The sequence below is a fragment of the Budorcas taxicolor genome, chromosome 2 (genome assembly GCF_023091745.1).
Source record: "Budorcas taxicolor isolate Tak-1 chromosome 2, Takin1.1, whole genome shotgun sequence".
Taxonomy (NCBI): Eukaryota; Metazoa; Chordata; class Mammalia; order Artiodactyla; family Bovidae; genus Budorcas; species Budorcas taxicolor.
Genome location: NC_068911.1, coordinates 135,913,093 through 135,934,957, shown reverse-complemented (window position 1 = coordinate 135,934,957; position 21,865 = coordinate 135,913,093). Strand labels below are relative to the sequence as shown.

The following is a 21,865-nucleotide window of genomic DNA, read 5'->3' as shown; positions in this document are numbered from 1 at the left end:
TACAGAATTATTCTTCCTTTACTTCAAAGAAACTTTTTCTATTACATCTCTGAATACTTTCTCTTTTTTATTTATTGGAGTCCTATTTCAGGGACATCAATTATCTTTATGCTGACTTGTCTTTGATTTCTGTAACTATCATCCTTTTTCTAATTGCTTTGTTGTTTCTATTTACTTTGATTACCTTAAATCTTTCTTCCATGCTAATAATTTGATTTTTCAGTCACATTAAATTTGTTCTTTGTTTTTTCTGCTTTGGGTTTATTTATAATTGTAATGGTATTGATTTTAATCTCAGTTTGATTCTTCTGCAATCTCCCTTTCATTATGCTAGTTTATAATTTCATCTTTGAGGTCCTATTTTATTCAGTTAATATTATTATTCTATTCTTCTAATAGCACAACTTATTGTAGGCAATCTCTCTGTATTTAAGTTATTTTTTTTAATCTGTTTGTAGCATGCTTTGTTTGGTACAGTACTTTCTATGCTACAAAATGCTTGAGTACTTGCCATGGTGTTTGATTTATGATTACCATGGATAAATGTCCAGAATTTCTACCTCCGTTACACAATGTAGATGAATTCTCCCTGACACTCTATTACTTGGGTCATATCTGTCTTCCTCTAAGAGTATCAGTCTGAGTGCTTACTGTACTCCATCTAATTTTGAAAAGTCAAATAATTCCTATATTATTTAAAGAAGATGGACTCTTCCCAAATTCATGTTATAAAAGTTGCATATCCCAATGCTAGAATGCAAAGATAGAATAAAACCAGATTTCTTTCACATATAAGTAGAAAAATAAAGTACTAGAAAAGAAAATCTTGCTGTAAAATATAACAAGACAGTATGAAGTATATGGGTTTATTATAGAAATTCAAGGATAGTGCAAAACTAGGACATTTCCCAACATAATACATTACTTTTAAAAAAAGTAAAAGAAAAACTTATACATTAAAAAAGGAAGAGAAACTGGGAAAAATAGCTGAAAAGAGCATGAAAGTGAAGAGGAGCTAAAAAGCCTCTTGATGAAAGTGAAAGAGGAGAGTGAAAAAGTTGGCTTAAAGCTCAACATTCAGAAAACGAAGATCATGGCATCTAGTCCCATCACTTCATGGGAAATAGATGGGGAAACAGTGGAAACAATGTCAGACTTTATTTTTTTAGGCTCCAAAATCACTGCAGATGGTGACTGCAGCCATGAAATTAAAAGACGCTTATTCCTTAGAAGAAAAGTTATGACCAACCTAGACAGCATATTAAAAAGCAGAGACATTACTTTGCCAACAAAGGTCTGTCTAGTCAAGAGTTTTTCCAGTGGTCATGTATAGATGTGAGAGTTGGACTGTGAAGAAGGCTGAGCGCCGAAGAATTGGTGCTTTTGAACTGTGGTGTTGAAGAAGACTCTTGAGAGTCCCTTGGACTGCAAGGAGATCCATCCAGTCCATTCTGAAGGCGATCAGCCCTGGGATTTCTTTGGAAGGAATGATGCTGAAGCTGAAACTCCAGTACTTTGGCCACCTCATGCGAAGAGTTGACTCATTGGAAAAGACTCTGATGCTGGGAGGGATTGGGGGCAGGAGGAGAAGGGGACGACCGAGGATGAGATGGCTGGATGGCATCACGGACTCGATGGACGTAAGTCTGAGTGAACTCCGGGAGATGGTGATGGACAGGGAGGCCTGGCGTGCTGCGATTCATGGGGTCGCAAAGAGTTGGACACGACTGAGCGACTGAACTGAACTGAACTGAGGACTACTAACGAAATTAGAACATGGGCTGTGGATCAGATAAAGGTATTGTAAAAATGTTCAGTGTTTCAGTTTTGATAACTGCACTGTAGTTATATGTAAGAAAGTCTTTTTTTAGGTGTAAAGGAACATAAAGTCTCCAGCTTTTAAAATGTTCAGGAAAAAAATAAGATAGGGGAAAAAGACAGAGAGAGAATGTTAAGGCAAATGGCAACAATGTACTACCTCTGTATCTTTTCGGTAAATTGAAATTTTGTTAAAACTAAACAGTTACCAAAGGGGGGAAAAAAGAGAAAGAAAGAAGGAAACTACTAAAGTATTAAAAAAAAAAAAAACCCCACAAAACCCACAACTAGTGAAACCTAACAGCAAACAGTATACTAAATGGTACAACAGTGAAGGCAAGTTCATCAAAATCAGACATGAAGACAGGATGCTCACTAGAATTTTGGTGCTTTACTGTATTCACTAACAATGTAATAGGGTAAGAACATGAAGTAATTAGTATATTGGAAAAAGTAAAGAAAATCACTATTATTTTCAGATCACATGAATGTGTATTTACCCCGTTTTCAGAAAATTCAAGAAATACTAACAATTATGAGTTAGATAAAAGGATTTGGTAAACTGATTAGGTACAAGATAACTGTACAGAAATCAATGACTTCTTTAGCAATAGTCAGTTAGAAATAAAAATGATTTTTAAAATTCCACTGAAGCAGTCATAAAAAAATGATAGTTAAAAGTAAACATAACAAAGTACAGGATCAAAATGGGGAAAAAATTATTTAAAAATTTTACCAAAGGACATTGAAAAAAGACCTGAAACAAATTCAGAAAGACATTTCCTCATCTGCAATATGAATAATTATAAAATGGCAATCCACACTAAATTAATATAGAAATTAAATATAATTTCATTAAGACTAAAATGAAATGTTTTGAGGACAGTTAAAATATTTTGAAATTTCATATGGAAGAATAAAAACTCATAAAAGAATAGCTGAGAATCTTTAATAAAGGAAACACAGTGAGAGGGGATTTGGCTTACCAAATATTTACACTACTAAAAGTCATTTTGATGTTGATACAGAATAGATATAGAAGAAAGGGAAATCTAGAAAAAGAGCCAATTCAGTGGGTAATCATTTGTGTTGGCATAAATGACCTTCTACTCATAAATAAATAAAAAGCATGTATTTTTATATTCTATTTGGTTATATAATATATAAATAATCTATATAACTAATACATCTAATATTAAATATTCTATATTATAAAATTTAGAAATGGATTAAAGATTGAAATGTAGAAAAATAAGAAAAGTATTACAAGAAATATTTTAGATTTTTTGATAAATTTGGAGTGAGAGAAAGCCTGTTTATTTTTCTAAGCAAGGTAGAAAATCCAGAAGTCATAAAGAGAAAGACACTTCCTTGCATCAACATTATCATGAGAGTACACAACAAGGTTGATGAAAATTCTAAATTTCTAATTTCTAGTTTTTGCACTTGAAAGGAAAATAAGAGTATTATATAAACAAAGACAAGAAAAATAACCATTTTTCTAGAAGAAGTTAACAAGGAGCTATCTTTGGAAAGCAATACAAGATAAGGTCATGAATCGGGACAATAAACCTAGGAGAAAAGTGGTGATTAAGACAGAACAGAATGAGCGGTAAAAGAGGGCAAAGGAGCTCAAATAATCATTCAACATCAGAGAAAAATTCACTGTCTATTAAGACATCTCAGTAATATCCCCAGGGAGAATTTCTGATCTAAACCTAGAGTATTTAAATGTGTGACTACCTGTTGGGTAATCTGCCATATCATACATGTAGTATCTCTGGAACCAGAAATCAAATGTATTCCACAGTAATCTGTAGCTAAACAAGTCACAATATCTGTAAGAAAAAAAGAATGAAAAAAAAAATGAAATGGCATAGTTTGACTGAAACAGAAATACAGGGGCAATTTTAGGTTATGTTCAAACTATCACTAAATCAGTTGTTCTAGCAGGAAGAAATGTAGGAATGTCATTGGAAAAGCACTGGGAAAGAGTGACACAGGAAAGGATGTCACTCAAATCCTGTAGGAGAGCCTTCTTTGAGGCCACCCTTCTTCGAGGGTGACGACCAGACATAAGGCAAGATATGCCTGACAGAATCTTGGCACGAGTTTAAGTAGCTTTAAATGAATCCCCACTTATTTTGATACTCTTCTCTGTCACTCACTCTCTCATCTCCATTTACCTTCTACTACTACTGAAACTACAATCCTACTGAATATGTGTCCCTAACCAAAATAGTACATATTACACCATAAGTTCACAATATAAAATATATTTTTCCTAAACTGAAAAAACCTGAGCTAAGTGACATCTTGGAAGTCACTGGTCCAGAATTAGTAGCAGACTCTATTTCCCTTTCTTAACAGCTTTATTGGGGAAAAAAAATCTACTCAATGATTTATCCTTACATTGAAAAGATTGAGATATTAGGAAGCACCAGATTAAACTATATTCAACAATTTTACTTCACTCATGCTTTACCACTAACAAAGTAACAGAACAGGTGACTTCTAGTTCAACTATTAGAGACTTTCTTTTACCATTTTGTCATAAAATTCTGATTCTATCAACCAATTTTTCCAAAGACTTACCTTAGCATCTTTCCAATACTGTGAAGCTGTATTTAATTTATATGATGCTTAGTATACCCAAAATACATTAGACACTTTTAAAGAAAGAATATTCATAACACTCTATCAAAAAGTTCTCTCAATTTCAAAGGTAAAATTCATGCCTTTTATAATATAAGAGGCATGTACTACTATTATGGTTAGAAATTAAAAACAAAAATTTGGGTGGGGGGAGTTAATGCTTACCCATATGTCTGATATTGTGTGAAATAAGTTTGCCTTTTGTAAGTGACATCACTTGAATGCTATTATCCCAGTGTCCAGCACTAAAAAGCAACTTCGCATCATGTGATACTATAAATAGCTTAGAAGTGATCTCCAGCCCTGGAGCAAAAGGGCCATTCATACTACGCTGAGTTCTGTAAACACAATTAAATATTAGATTCTTCTGTAAAAGATCATTTGGACTGACAGCAATGATTTTTTTAATCTCTCCCAAAAGAAATAAAAAATAAGTCTGTTCAAATGTTCAATTTGAAATAGCTATTAATAAATGATACACTCAAAAAATACATTAATCTTATTGATATTATTAATTAAACAAAAATATATATAACAATATAGTCTCAAGGATTAAGTGTAAAGCAAGTAGGATTGGTGAAGGTGTGAAAAAGATTTAAATCTTGACTTTCACAACCAATTTAGTGAGACTCAATTCTGTAAATAGCCTCAAAGGATAAAGACAAGATAAAGGGATGTCAGGAACAGGAAACTTGGGAGTTGGAAATTTTAATCTATTTGCCTTTCCTGGCAATAAGATACTAAAGGTAGCTGTTTTGTTTTAAATGTCCATTTACTTACTTAGGATTTGTCACAGTTTGATCCCTGATGAATGTAAAGTAATTAGAAATGTTTCTGTCATACGGCAGCCAGCCATGGGTTCCAATAATGTAATTCATGCTTACTGTTATCTGGAAAAGAAACACATGAGGACAAACCTTCAATGAAAAGATTAAAGAAAGCAACTCAAAACAACCAAATGCCCACATAATGTTATTAGCTTTTGTCATTTAGGGAACAGTGCAGGATTATATATTTAAAACATGAGACTCATTTAAAAAGTCTTAAAATAATTCAAATGGTTAAAAAGCTCATTGTTATCGTACTACAAAATAAGTTGTCCCAATGTATCCTCCTTTAGTAAGATTATTTTCCTCAAAATGTCTCAAATACTAGCATCTATTAGTTGGCAGTCAGAAGAAATTAAGGATCAAGTCTTACCACAAAAATAAGAAACTTATCATTTAGAACATAAATCATAAGTAGAATTTGTGAAGAATTGTTAAAGAGGTGTCCTTTTTAGGAGGGACAGTAATAGTAAATATTTACATTAAAAAATGGAAAGTTTTACTCCCCACTGATGAAAGTGACAGACTTCCAAAAAAAAATTCAGATAACTTAAGAATTCTGCCACTTAAAAAAAAGTACTTATTATTTTTGTTAATCTTTGAAGATGTTTTATCTAAGCAAACACACAATATGCATAACTAGAAAAATAGGTCTAACTCTGAAATCTCTACTGTTCACTGTGCTATGCTCAAATTCTTATCATCTCTAAGTGATAAAATAAGACAGACCTATGTTTGGTCAACTTGCTAGGGTCCCAGATCCCTTACTTGCTATCTTTGTGACTCTGAGCAAGTGACTTCTGAGATTTAACCCTCATCTGTAAAAGGGAAATAATAATAATCGTGCCTATCTCACAGGAATTGTTATGAGGAGTAAATGACAAAATTCACATAATCACTAATATGTCCTGCAGGCAGTCGGACCTTTATCAATTCTGTATTATACCTCATTTTCACTGCTTTATGATAAATTTTAATATCTAATAAGATGTTGCTGCTGCTAAGTCACTTCAGTCGTGTCCGACTCTGTGCGACCCCATAAACGGCAGCCCACCAGGCTCCCCGGTCCCTGGGATTCTCCAGGCAAGAACGCTGGAGTGGGTTGCCATTTCCTTCTCCAATGCATGAAAGTGAAAAGTGAAAGTGAAGTCGCACAGACTCTTATACAAAATTTCCTGGTATTTTCACATATTTATTATTCCAAACAAACTTTAGAATTACAGAACTACTTAAAAGCTATGTACATAAAAGATACATTTTTATACTTGGTCAAATTAATTCTATAAAAATTTTATCTTTTTCTCCTTTTATTGGTCACGTTCAGCAGCATGTGGGATATTGGTTCTCCAACCAGGCAACCAGAGATGGAACCCATCCCCCATGCAGTGGAAGCATAAAGCACTAACCACTGGATGGCTAGGGAATTCCCTTATCTATTAATTTTTTAAAAGACTTAAAAAAAATTTATTTTCTCAATTTTTTCAGTAAGTTGTAATGGATATAGACATGGCCGTGTGAAAAAGGTATACACCAACTTACCAGTAACTCAGGACTTCCTTGTGACATAAAAGAACGAGACTGATTTTTGGGAACAATTGCCTTTACAAGTGGAACTCCGTCACTAATTCCCTATAAAATAAAGGACAGAGGTTTTAGTGGCTGGTTGCTCTTATCTTTATTAGATAAAAATTATTGAAAACTTCTATTTCTTTAAATAAAGATAAATCCTGTAATATAGCATTTTACTCTATCCAAAACATATTACCAGTTAATTTAAAATACAAGAAAGAAATTTTATATTGCGTTTGAATGGCATACTTGAAAGTTCTGAAACCCATCACTTTCTTGTATTCCACTACCCTGCTGTTAAACAAGGATGTAGATTCCAAGGAGTGTCAACCATCTAAAACAACCAATGATTTAAAATATTTCCTTTTCCCATGCATACTGACATGAATATAAAGTAGAAAATATAGACTTTATAAGAAAACATTACTCAAATAAGCGAAATGGAAAAACTAGTTATATATTATAGACTTTTCCTTTTGGGTTTAACTTTCAGAAAATAGATCTGTTCCATTACCTGAGGCCCTTTCCTGAAAGCCACAACAAAAGAACCAGAAAATGAGACACTCCTTGGAAAACATCATTTTATTATTTTATTACATTATTATCATTATTATATTACCATTATTTTATTACAATGTTAACGAGAACAAGGATTTGAAGTAAGTTCTTGATGTGACAATAGTTCAGAAATTACATCTAACATTTATGAGGTAAATTATAACCTAATATTACTAGGTACAAACTACATGCCAGGTGCTTTTCTAAGAGTTTTATATGAACTAAATAATTATAGCCATACGAAGTTAGAATATATCTTTTCTCTTCATACTGTGAATTAAGAGAAGATGACTGACATTTACATGAGCATAAATGGAAATGATATCTGAAGAAATCTATTTAATAAGCTCTTGCTTTCACTGCTACATCAATTTTCTTCACTATTTTAATACCTATGAAGAGACCTAAGAGAGGTCTCTTTTCATATGAGTGAGTGGGAAACACCTTCTTTTATGATGATGAAAAGGGATTAACAATTACTGGTACCCAAGGATATCAATTGCATTCTTTAGCCTAATCCAGATACTGGCCCTAGGAAAGCTACCCTGTAACTTGGGTGCAGAGAGGGGCAAATGCCACTGCACTGCAGACAGAACCCAGAAAATGCCATTAGTTATTACACGCAGTGAAAATACTTATCAGAGTTACATAGTAAATACAGTCTTACATGTCCCTCAGTTTAGGGGTCAAACAGGAATTTATGGGTTTCTCTGTATAGTAAAAAGATAACATAGCAGAATTGAAACTGCTCTCCTTAGGAAGGCTGTTTGCAAGGCTGGCCATTGGCTGGCATCAGGGAACTTGGCAGGCAAAGACTTCCTTACATGGATAAAAAACTTGTCTTCAATGATGCACGTGGCTCACTATGTCTAGACTGTTTGTGCAGACAATCGTCTAAATACCTGCTTTTCTTTGGAGAGTCTAGAATTTGGAATGTGCTAAGCAGAGGGTACTTCAGTAACCAGCCCCCAGTAAATTTGTTGGGTGCTGAGTCACTTATGAGCTTCCCTGGGACACAAAAACATGTCCCATTTCACTACTGGAAGAAATTAAGCACCTTCAAATTATATATAGGTACAAAGCCCAAAATATTTACTATCTGGCCCTTTAAGAAAACATTTACCAACCTCTGTTATGCTGCATAAAAGTTACTACACATTCTATGTACATCTTCAATCTATTCTTGATACCTTTTTATCATTTTTCTTCTTTCAAAAGAGTTAATATTATCTGTTCTAACCACATTTATAGGTATGAACACATTTCACATTCACATTCTGAACTATTCAAAGAACAGCTGCCCTTTCAGCAACTCAAGGGTTAGGGATACCAACTCTCCATGCATTATATAATTTATAGTCAGTCCTCTGTACCTGCAGTTCCTCCTTATCTGCAGTTCTGCCCCACAAATTCAACCAATCAGAGATTATGTAGTACCTCTAGTATTCACTATTGAAAAAAACCCATGTATAAGTATAACCACACTGTTCAACCATGTGCTGTTCAAGGATCAACTGTAATATTTAAACATTTGAATTTGAACATACTCTTTCAAGAACTGCATTAATTACTTATCTTGCTTCACTGACTATTCCTTCTGATATTAGCAGTTAACAAGTTGACTCATGGGCCATGTTTTATATATGAATAGACACTATAACTAAAAGTTATTTTAGATTTCCTCTATGTATCATCTCAACTGACCTAAGAAGCCATTTAAATCAAATTATCCTTCTTTCTTATGTTTCCTTCAGAAAAACATGAAATTAGAAGACAGAAAGCTAGGAGAAAAAGTTCAGCAGCAAACAAAACTGTTCAACAAGGTTGTTTTAAAAATTCTAAGAACATCAAAGTGAAGAATTATTCACTATTTTGGACTAAGTATTAACACCTATACTCTCCATTAAGGTATAAAAGGAATGTGGAAGTGAACAGAATTGAGAGAGAAAATTCATTCATTCATTCATTCATTATCAAGTTGGAGATTACCTCTATAAAAAATGACTTGAGTTCAGGGAGGTGTTGAAATAGGTTAAAGGTTGAAGTGTCTGTTTTGGCTTGCTTCTGCACTGCTTCCTCTGCTGATAATCTAGAAGGGTGTGGTTCCTTAAAAAAAATTAAGAAAAAATAATTCATAATTACATTAAAGCACCTCTCACTATATTCCCTCATACATACTGGACTCTAGCGTCAATGGATTACATTCTATGCACTATTGACAACTTGAACTGCTCAGACAATTCCCTCAGCAGAGTTCGGCTCTCTTCATTCCTAGAGAAACCCTACTCCTACAGTCTTTCTTACTGATATCTCCCTTGAATTTCTAAGTCAGAAGTAATTAATTATTCTCTTTCATTATTTTCTTCTGCACATTACATTATTTAGCATTTTATTCAGTACTTATTTCTTTTTATGTTGGTTTATATATAGTTGGTTATGGTCTTTTCCAACTAGACAATAGGTATCTTAAAGTAAGAAAGTAAATCTTATTCAGTTTTGGATTTTGAACATGTAGAAGAGTATCACAAATATGGTACACGCTGATGTATATATACTGGTAAACTTAAATGGGTTATTCAAAAATCAAAGTTTATAAAATGGGTGAATCTTCATAATTCTTGAAATAAGATCTGAATGTCCATATTTTTGGAATTGAATTACAGATATTGCTGCATTGCTTTTCAAATAAATTATTATTATTTCTTAGATTTTATGTCACAGACAAAAGACAGTATCACCTTTTTAAATAAGAGAATTACAAGTCAGATTAATATTCCAATGCCACAGTTAAAATGCAGAATAGAACTCTATCTAAAGAGGATTCTTCTGTCTCTATTGTAAAATATCGCTGCTGTTCAATCACTAAGTTGTGTCTGACTCTATGCAACTCCATGGACTGCAGCACTTTTCCTGGAATGTGCTCAAATTCATGTCCATTGAGTCAGTGATACTATCTAACCATATCATCCTCTGCCATTTCCGTCTCCTTTTGTCTTCAGTCTTTCCCAACATCAGGGTCTTTTCCAATAAGTCAACTCTTTGCATCAGGTGACCTAAGTACTGGAGCTTCAGCTTCATCATCAGTCCTTCCTGAATAGTCAGGGCTGATTTCCTATAGGACTGACTGGTCTGATCTCTTTGCAATCCAGGGGACTCTCAAGAGTGTTCTCCAAAATATTAAATCATGGGAAATAGATTTGACAGCTCTAATTCAATATTTAGCTCTCAATTAACCATGTGAGTATTCACTTTATTTGAAATCAAAAGCTGATATTTAATGACATTTTTTATCATAAAAACTAATTCACATTACCCTTGTTAAAAAAAAAAAGTTAAGCTGCTGCAAAATTACTATAGAATCTATTTCAAAGTCCAATGAAGTGTTCTGTTATTCTGTTACTTTTACCTCTGTCACCAGATAAGGTTTAAAGCACTGATTTCAAATACAGATATTCTGTAAAGATCAATATTGGAGACTTCAAATAAACTGTTGCTAATAAACAGTAACAATTATAAAGCTCAGTCTGATCAATGAATTAATGAAGTACATCTATATGCCAGAATTTAGATAAACCTTTGTGATTACAGCTATGGAGATGTCAATTCAACAAATATTTACTGCACACAAATTATATGCAAGAAAGATACAAAAATGATTAAAAGGAGGTTATTGCCTTTAACATAGATAGCTATAATATAGTGAGGCAGATGGGTATATAAACAACTAAGTCAGAAAATGTCATAATTAGGATGTAAACAGCAACCCACAAGAACTGGAAAAATGATCTACAAGTTCAACAAGGGGGCTTACAGATATTAATGCAGAGGAAACATGGGATGGCAGAAAGGCTTCAGAGTTAAATGATCAGGCATCCAAATTCTGCCCCAGTCACATTCTAGCTGTGTAAAGGTGCAAAAAGTACTTGACTTTTCTAAGGCTAGGTATTAATTTCTATGAAATAGAGCTTTATCATCTAAAAAAATAAGGGTAATTTTTGAATATTTACTGTGAGGGTTAGGTAATCACTTAGCATAGTGCTAGCATAGGACAGTATCAACTTAATAAATGCTATTATGTATTCTTCATTCCTAAATTCACACTAACAAAGAGAAAAACGTCTTTGCAAACTAATATTAGACTAACTTCTATGATAATTTTTTTTCCTTCTCTCTCTCTCCTTTTTTCCCTGGGTGGACAAACGGGGACTGAACCGGTGGCCCCTGCACTGGCAGTGTAGATTCTTAACCGCTGGATCACCAGGGACGTCCTCCTTCTCCATTTAAACAAAGGAGGGAATAATAGCTCACCTGACAGGGACCTTCAACCTCACCTTTTCCTCTCAGGAGATAACTAAATAAAGGTGACTGGCTTTTTTGTTTGTTTGTTTAATGATTTTATTTATGGTTGTGCAGGGTCTTCCTGCTGCGTGGGCTTTCCTCTAGCTGTGGCCAGCAGGGGCTGCTCTCCGGTGGGGGGCGTGGGCTTCTCACCGCGGAGGCTCCTCTTGTTGTGGAGCATGGGCTCTGGCGCGCACAGACCTCAGTACTGCGGCTCCCTGGCTCGAGAGCCCCGGCTCAGTGGCTGTGACGCATGGGCTCAGCTGCTCTGCCACTTGCGGTCTTCCCAGACCAGGGGTGGAACTCGTGTCCCCCGCTTTGGCAGGGGGGTGATTCTTTACCACTGAGCCGCCAGAAAACCCCTCAGGCGTATTTTAGACTCTAGTTTTCCACTCTCCTATCTGGTGAGAGAGGCCTGGGGAGCCGGGTGTCCTCAGCCACAGTGCTGGCTCTGCCATCCAAAGCTCTGGGGCCTCTGGCGAGCTCCTGCCCCTCCCTCAGTTGTGTCTGACTCTTTGCCCGCCAGGCTCCTCTGTCCATGGGATTTCCCAGGCAAGGTTACTGCAGTGGGTTGCCATTTCCTTCTCCAAAAGGTGATTGGCTTTTTGAGTAAATATAAATCCTCTGTGACTCAAGAGAAATTGACTGAATATGTGGATTTCAACTGTAATATTTTGTTATTCAAATTAGGAAGAATCATTTAAATTTACTTTTTTTTAGTCACAGTATAATTTTTTTCCAAATTCTAGATAATTCTGAAATAAAGTTTTAAATCATTAAAATTATTGAAAATAACGATAGTACTATTCCTTAGCAATTAACTTCTACACTTATGTAATTAGTAACTTTCACGCTTTACCTTTAACAGTTGACAAGGCGTTTGCCCAAAATTGTTAATCATCCCTTCTAAGGCTTTTCTTTCCTTCTCGTCTGTTAAGGCATCCAGATCCACAGCTCCTAAAACCAAGAAAAAGAAGCCAAAACAGTGAAAACATATCAGTAAGCCACGCAACTGTTTAAAATATCAGAGACTGATTAGTATATTTTCAACAAAATATTCTGAATGGAAATAAGTAAATTTTTAAAAAACCAGTACTGCTTCAAATATTAAATATGCATAAAAATAAATCCCACCCACTATTTACAATGAAAAAGGCTTTAACCAAAAGTTAACTATAAAAGTTTCTATAAAAGTCTATAAAAGTTTCTCTTGGAAAAATACACACTATACTCATTGTACACCTGATTGCTTTCTTCATGATAGTTAAGCTGAAACAAGTGTAAAAACCACACAAAAACGCTGCTATACTGTCTATCTAATAAAAGTTGGGAAAAGTGATGTTCTGGCAAACTGATTATACCAAGTCATACTTAATAGGGATTGTTACATGGCTAGTATTTGACCAAAGTAAGTAAAGTCTGATTTCAAAATCTATGCTCCTAACCACCATGTTATGCTACCTCCCTACAAAACTGTTACCAGATGAACCAAGTAAGGTAAGGTAGAACAAGCTTGTCTATTTACCAAAAGTCAAGTGGGCTCTGTTCGATTCACAAAACTTCATACTATTCATGATCTTTAGAAGTATTAGCTCTATGGACGGATTAGAAAAGAACTCCTGGACTTCCCTGGTAGTACAGCGGACAAGAATCCACAGCCACTGCAGGTGACATGAATTCTATTCCTGATCTGTGAAGATTCCACATGAAGAGGAGCAACTTAGCCCGTGTGCCACAAGACTGAAGCCCATACGCCCAGAGCCTGTGCTCCACAAGAGAAGCCACTGCGAAGAAGCCCATGCACCACAACGAGGAGTAGCCTCTCTCCTAACAACTAGAAAAAGACTACGTGAAGCAACAAAGACCCAGCACAATCAAAAATAAAATAAACAAAAGTATTATACAGAAGAAATTCTTCTTAAGCCTTTCAAAGACTTCAGAAAATGCACTTGATCCTGAGCTAGACATCAGAATGCTGTTTAGTCGCTAAGTCACCTCTGATTTTGCAACCCCATGGACTGCAGTATGCTGGGCTCCTCTATTCTTCATTATCTCCAGAGTTTGCTCAAATAATGTCATCTTATTATCACTGGAAAATATTTCATTCATAATTCTAAAAAGTCTTCTATAAAGTGTGTTAACAATTTAAAACTGTATATTCAGACTTGCCCGAACGGGACACATATGGCCAGAGATCAAAATATTTAATACCACCAATATTTGATCCTTATAATTTGATTTGCATATATGTACCTTTTTCTTTAATTTTTTTAAAGCAGCACTCTGGAGAAGGAAATGGCAACCCACTCCATTTTTCTTGCCTGGAGAATCCCATGGACAGAGGAGCCTGGAAGGCTACAGTCCATGGGGTACCAAGAGTCAGATACAACTTAGCAACTAAACAAGGAACACAGCAACAATGGCAAATATTTACCTCTTATTTCCACCAGTACTCAACCCAACTATTTATAGCATCAAGGTGCAGCAGATTCACCAAGGCTTCTCGAGGATATTACTATCCAAAAGGGTTGGGGTTGCTCACACTTAAAAGACATATGAGGCCCTGTTATCTCAACCTTTACATTCATTTTCATTCATCCTAAAGAAAACCTGTTCAGAAGTTCTAGTACACATTTGGTACATAATAATTCCATGATAGTTCATAAATTCTACATGTCCCTTCAAGAAAAATATTGTGGTTATTTGTCATCTCTTCCTAGCTTTAAAGCACCTCAAATTCCTTATGTAAGATAGAATTCCATTAAAATATTTTATGGAGATATTTTCCATTCAAGTTTAAAGAGAAGTTCAATCTTCTATGTTAAAACTAAGATGAAGTTTACTATGAATCTATGGTAAGAGATAATATACAGTAGATTTGGTGCTGACAACTCATTATATTTTCTTTCTACTGAGGCCAAGTAGATTTCATTCTCCATATTTTGAGTCAAATCATGATCAAATGGATGTTTAAATTTAGAGATGGGATAAATGAAACTATTGTTTAAAAAATGAACTCTTTCAAATACAAAAGGTCACGAAAGCTATTTTTTTTTTTAATTTTTGTGGGTTTTTTTGGTGGGAGGAAGTGAGCTTCACATCCTACTTACTACTCCACCATCTTGATAACCCCCCACAAGTAGATGGTTGGTGTTCTTTTAATTAATTATTTATTTTTAATTTTTTGGCTGTGCAGGGTCTTCACTGCTTTCTCTAGTTGCAGCACATGGGTTCAGTTGTTCCACAGCATGTAGGATCCTAGTTCCCCAACGAGTGATGGAATCTACGTCCTCTGCATTGTAAGATGGATTCTCAACCACTGGGCCACCAGGGAAGTCCCTAAAACTATTTTTAAAATGTAGTCTTTCTCGTGTTAAACAGTTATGTCTAATATACCATGTATAAATACATATTAAATATTTTCCGTTTTTTTGACGGAGTCCTGTGGCATGCAGGATCTTATTTCCCTACCAGGGATCAAATTCATACCCCTTGCAGCGGAAGAACAGATTTCTAACCACTGGACAGTCAGGGAATTTCTAATAATATTTTCTATCAACATGATATAAGAGAAAAAGTATATAGGCTTATACCTTCATAACTACAGTAATAGAAAACATTGAGTGCCTCCACTGCAGCCGGCCCCCTCTGCTTATAGCCAAAAATCAGATCTATCCATTCATGAAGATGAGCAGAAACATATTCAGACTCCTAGAAAGAGAACAAATTTAATCATTAATATAGTTACCTTTGACTACACTGTAAACATGGGTCTTTTGAAAAAGTAAGAGCATTTGAAACATTTCCACATACAAATATTAATGCTGTAATAAAATTATCTCAAATTGACATTAAGTATGTATCTAACATCTATTACAAACATTGACTATATCTAGGAAAATATAGATGCCATATTTACTAATATTTATTACATATATATCTAACTATTGGGTGAAGAAAATAACATATATTCTAATAGCCCAAATGTGAACAACAAAAAAATTAATGATAACTGTAGAATATGTTTTTGTTGTGAAACTTCTACTGAAATAGTTGTCTAGAAATTCAATTCCTTCTGTCCATGGGATTTCCCAAGCAAGAATACTGAAGTGGGCTGTCATTTCCTCCTTCAGGGGATCTTCCAGACCCAGGGATCAACCCCCGAGTCTCCTGTGTCTCTGGCAGATTCCCTACCACTGAGCCATCGAGATCAAGAGCGTGGCCACAAGACAATCTACTGAGATGTCAAAGGTCTGAGGTTGTGTGTCACAGACCCATTCAACTAGAAAATAGAGCCCCTTAAGAATGTTAAGAACATTTTCCTGTTGTAGCCTCCCCTGCTGCAATTCATGGGGTCGCAAAGAGTCAGACATGACTGAGCGACTGAACTGAGCTCAAAGGAGAAAATGGACAATCTTGTTTGTGGACTGTTTTTTGCCCAATAGAGTTGATTTATAAGAAACCCACAACATTTTAAAAGAAATCGCATTAGTTCAAACTGAGAAAGAGAAAAACTTCAAAAAATAAGATTTTTGGCTTCCAACTTACTATGAGGAAAGAGGCAGGCAACGATAATCTTATGCATGCGCATGTTAAGTCGCTCAATCGTGTCTGACCATAGCCTACCAGGCTCCTCTGTCCATGAGATTCTCCAGGCAAGAATACTATAGTGGGTTGCTATACCCTTCTCCAGGGGATTTTCCCAACCCCGGGATCAAACCCATGTTTCTTGAGTCTCCTGCATTGGCAGATGGGTTCTTTACCACTGGCTTCCAACTTAACTACGATTAGGAAAGAGGCTGGCAAAGATACTCTTGTAAAAACAACATTTTTTTTTAATTTTAGTTTTTATGGAAAAGACTGACTCAGAGCAAAAACCCAAACGCCTGAGGGTAAAACAAAATGATCCATGGAAAACCAATTATCATGGAATAGCAGTGGGCTATAAAGGAACTGAGAGCGTGTCCAGGCTATAATTCTGAACTGCTGTGAACAGTTAGAAGTTCACAGTAAGAAGTTAGGTGCCTCTGGTTTCTCTTTCCCTTTCAAATGTCAGTGTCTGTTATAGTTCTCCTGTCCTTATTACACTACTGTTGTTACGTGGGGGATTAACTTGTATCTACTTCACAGTCTTCAGATCCAAGAGGAGGTGCACTGGAGTAGTTTCATCCACACATGGATTTGATGTCGATGACTAATAAGACTCTGGACTTCAGGCCTCATGGCTTTCTGTGGGGATCAGCAAAACTACTGCTTGTGGGCCAAACTTTACTGGCATTCAGATTTGTAGATTAGTAGAAGACAGCCATATCCTATTTTTTTTTGCACTAGAATGGGAGAATTTCAACACACACTAAACTTAGAGCTAACAAAAATATTACAAAAGGTCTGCAGAACCCTGCCTTAATGAGGTGGGACTGTGGGAAGATCTTAAAAGGAAGTATGCTCATTTTGCATGCGGAAGGAATGTAAACACTTCAAGGCCAAAGGGCAGCCTCTGTGTGGTAGATTAAAGATAGTTGCAATTCTTTCTCACTCCCACCATTAAGAGATGGGGTTTTACTTTCTTTCCTCTGGAATCTGCACTGATCCTGTTACTATTTAACCATTAGAGAGGAAGGCATATGTGGTACTGTGACAGTTCACAGCTTAAACCAGATAGTTCACAGGAAGCATCTGAACAGTTTCTGCCTAGTTAAAAAATTATAGATTATCTTTCAGAATTGTTTTACCTTTTTCCCCAACTCTTTATTCATGCATGGGGTTATTGCTAACAAGTATTATAATCTAGAAGAGAACAGCTGACTCACTGGAAAAGACCCTGATGCTGAGAAAGGTTGAAGGCAAAAGAAGACGGTGATAGAGGATGAAATGGACCGACTCAATGGACATGAATCTGAGCAAACTCCAAGAGATAGTGAAGACCAGGGAGGGCTGGCATGCTGCAGTCCATGGGGTCACAAAGAGTCGGACCTTACTTAGCGACTGAACAACAACAACAAATTATAAACTAATCCAGAATTATGAAGTTTGACAAACTACCTACTAACAATAAGGAATGTTCCCAGATCTAAATGGCCATTTAGGTCTAGAATCTGAAACATTTCAGTTTAGATAGAAAGCTAGGTGGGCTCTGTGGGTGTGGAGGCGGAAACAGTGTTTTCAAGATAACATAACAGCAATATTAAATGAACTCTTACTAGTCCTTCAACTCCAAAATGGAAATTTTGCTAAAAACTAGCAAAACATTTAAGTAGTATTTAGTATTTATTTAGCTATCTTATTAAAAACTTACTGAATTCCTTCAGAGGAAAAAACAATTTTCTTATCCTTGATAGATCTGAAACAAATATGGGATCTATGATATATCAGACTACACAAGCTTGGTGACTGAAACACACATACAACAGGCAGATGCCTTACAGAAGTGAATTTTTTTTTTTTTGCTATATATCTGAGGGACGGTACTACTATAGTCTCACTATATCAGAAGATTTATAACTTCAAAATAAATTACTATACTTTCTAAAACAGCATATAATATAGATTACAAATTAATGAAGAAAAATAATAGCTATACTTTATTCCATTATCCTCTGGAAAACACATATATCTTTATCTTATTAACCTGCTTAATAACTAAATATAAAAATCTTACCAGAGCTTTCCTATGTTTATAGATGAAATCTTCAGCAGACTTAGCCCATTTGGGGAGAACGACATCATTTACTAGTTCTTTGGAAACTTGTAGATGACCCAAGTTAAATTCTAAGACATAAAAAATAAATGTATCAAATAATTTTAGATTTAAATAAATCAAGTAAAACAAATAAAAGGATATATTCCTTAGCAAAACTAAGTTTTTTCTTCATTTATTAAGAGTAAAAGATGAGAATCAAGTTTTTATAAAATTTGACTTAAAAAATCAATTAAAAAATTTTAATTTTATATTGGGGCACAGTTGGTCAACAACGGTGTGTCAGCTTCAGGTATAGAGCAAAGTCACTCAGCCATGCATAGACATGTGTCTATTCTTTTTCAAATGCTTTCCTGATTTAGGTTATTACAGAGCACTGAGTACACTTCTCTGTGCTACACAGCAAGTCCTTACTGTTTATCTATTTTAAATATAGCAGAATGCACATGTCAATCTCAAACTCACAGTCTATCCCCCTTATTAAGTTCCCTTCTTGAGTAAATTTATTGAACGGGTAAAAATAACTCATCTATTAGAATGTATTTTGATAGTTTATCAAAAAAGTAAGTGAAAATAAGATAGTTTAAAATGAGTTCTCAGAAAAAAATAAACTACAGTTATTAGAAGGTAAATCAAATTAATAGTCTATTTTTTTGCTGAGAAAAGTGAGAAAAATTATAAATATGACCAAAATCTTAACCTGAACAAAAATGGAACAGTAAACATTCTTCACACATTAAAAAGAATTAACACAGTTCCTCTAATGGTTACTTTACAAAATCCAGTGACAAAGTTTTTGGGTGTAACTTATACCTTAAACTCACTCAAGTTTACCTTATGGAAGGACAATGTATTTCTACAACACTATTTTAAATAGATACTGACATAATAAACATTTGCTCATACTAGTTATGATAGAAGACAGTATTTTGACAAAACTGTCCCAAAGATAAGATTTTCTTGTTCATACATATGGAAAGGGAAAAGTGTTAACACAAAAGTCCTTCATTAAAGAAGTTATCTAAAAATATCAGTGTGTCCTTAAAGCGGGAGAGAAGTTTAAATGTCATAAAATATCACGATGCAGGGTCTGTGGCCTTAACTTAACTGCTTTATGGCAGATACTGGTGGCCACCGGACAGCCACCCTTCCTTGTCTAATAGCAGAAACTTTATTTTATTCAAGTGTGCATCCTGCCCTATATTTCATGCTTGTTGCAGGTGACTGGCATAGGGGTTGGTACATGACCCAACTCTGGACAGTGAAGGGAGATCATGAGAAAGGGTTTTTCATTCTTAGGAAACAACACAAAGAATTAAAAGTTTCAGTTCTTTCTAAGACAATGTTGCATCTGCCTATGATGTCTAGAATTTTTTAGTCAGGATAGTAACTGGCCAAGAACAAATCTAAAACACTAAGAACAGCAGAGTAAAAAAATACAGAAGGAACTTGACTCTGAGGACACTGTTAAGTTACCATATCTCAGGATTTTTATTATGGAAAATAAATACTAACATTTTCTTCCTCACACAATTTTGAGTGGTTTTTATTAATATTTGTTGTCATTCTAATGAATATACTTTGTTTTCTCCCACCCAGCTCATTTTGAATAAATTGGCAATGGATAATTAGAAATGGAGGCCACCAGGACAGTAGTAACAGAGAGCAACTAGCTCTGGCTTTGGTGAATGTCAGAAATTGTCATGCTAAGCAGACCTTGAATTCTGGGTCCAAATTTAATCTGCTCATCCCTTCTATCCTGGATACCCTGCCCTAGAAGATCCAGTCCTCTGACTGCCTAGGGTCAGATTTGTCAACAGTTTCACTCAGTTTTCTGAAGGTGATCAATTGGAACTGCCTTTCTCCGAGAATCAGATGCCTTGGATCCAACAGCTGGTCCTAGAGGGCACGATCAAAGGTCATGAGACCCTTGATATGCTCTCACCAGCATGGCAAATAATTCTACTGAGCAAGCAATGGGTCAAACATTAACATTTCATGCTAGGGGAGGAAAAGGAAGTTGTTTACAGCCCTTGACCCTGGAATTTCCCTAAAGAACACAACTGGAACGATCTTGCCATTTTCTTATTTGTACCTAAATCTAAAACTAAGTCATCGAAAATGTATTTGGATATTCTTAAAGACCATATTTCCTTCTATGATTCTTTTCTTCAAAAACATAACATGATACGTATAGCTGATTCACTTTGCTGTACAGTAGAAACAACCACAACACTATAAATCAACTATACTCCAATAAAAATTAATTTAAAACAATAACAAAATAATAATATGGTTTTTCAAATATTGTGGTAACTTAAATTCAGTCATTATTTTCAAACTGCCTCCTGTTTTCTACTCTAAAAGGAGTCAGCAAACTTCTACAAAGAGACAAAGAATAAGTGTTTTGGGCTTTGTGAACCTATGGTCTCTGCTGCAACTGGTCAAATCTGCCATTATACTGTGAAAGCAGCCACAGCTTATGTAAATGTACTGGCCAGTTGTATTCCAAAAAACCTTATTGATAAATACTAGTTTGCTCACAGATTTGGCCCATAGTTTGCTGACCCCTGATATAAACCTCCATCTTATCTAACTCAAACACTTTAACTCATGCAGCTGTATGGCTGAAATAGCTTGCAGCCACTTTTTGCTTCACTAGTAAACACTGTATTCGGATAAATTCCCTTGTTAATTCATATTTCACTCATTTATCTTATTCACTTAGCAGTTCTGTGGAAGGTAAGACTAGTACCTGGATATTAAGTTAAGCCTTGTCACTGAATAATAAAAACAGAATAAATAATCTATAGGTCATCACAAAAAATGTCCTAAAAGATATTTTCAAGATCCTCCATTGGGACCTATTCAATCCAGTTTTTAAACTATTTCTTACGATTTTGATTTTCCAAAAACTCTGGGAAATAGAAGAATTCAGGAATAAGTTCCTTCACATCATATGGATTGTCCATGAGAGCCTGCCAGGTAGCAGGGATGGAATGGAACTGTCGATCAGCACAGTCGAACCTACAGGTGGAGATGGGAAGGGAGCAGTGAGTCCTGACTGAGCAACAACAGGCTAAAACAAAATTACACTTTCTTCAGGGTGCCTCACATTTAGTTTCTCTTTATTTACCCTTTCTCTTTAACATCTAAAAACAAAATATGCTCTCCTTATGAGAATCTTTATTTTGTTGTCAGGAACTAAATACTATAATTTTAATCACTAGTATCATCTTAGATGAAAATGGCATAATTCTGCTGAGTAAAATTTATTACAGAGTGTAAATAAATATTATTTGGATATTTTAAAATTACAGAGTTTAACTATCACTAAGTATTACAGTATTTATGACATAGTTAACAGATCTATAGGAATGCTGCTGATTAATCTATGATACAA

General features: G+C 35.0%; 1 protein-coding gene across 1 annotated transcript in view; it reads right to left on the bottom strand.

Annotated features, from left to right (window-relative positions):
- Positions 1–21,865, bottom strand: part of NBEAL1 (neurobeachin like 1) — a 128,294-nt gene that overhangs the window by 7,867 nt on the left and 98,562 nt on the right. The window contains exons 40-46 of the mRNA XM_052659759.1: positions 21,359–21,489; positions 18,424–18,533; positions 15,359–15,476; positions 12,625–12,722; positions 5,254–5,363; positions 4,639–4,811; positions 3,562–3,656 (exon numbers count right to left, since the gene is read on the bottom strand). Coding sequence (XP_052515719.1) covers positions 3,562–3,656; positions 4,639–4,811; positions 5,254–5,363; positions 12,625–12,722; positions 15,359–15,476; positions 18,424–18,533; positions 21,359–21,489 — 835 coding nt within the window. The remainder of the gene's footprint in view (positions 1–3,561; positions 3,657–4,638; positions 4,812–5,253; positions 5,364–12,624; positions 12,723–15,358; positions 15,477–18,423; positions 18,534–21,358; positions 21,490–21,865) is intronic.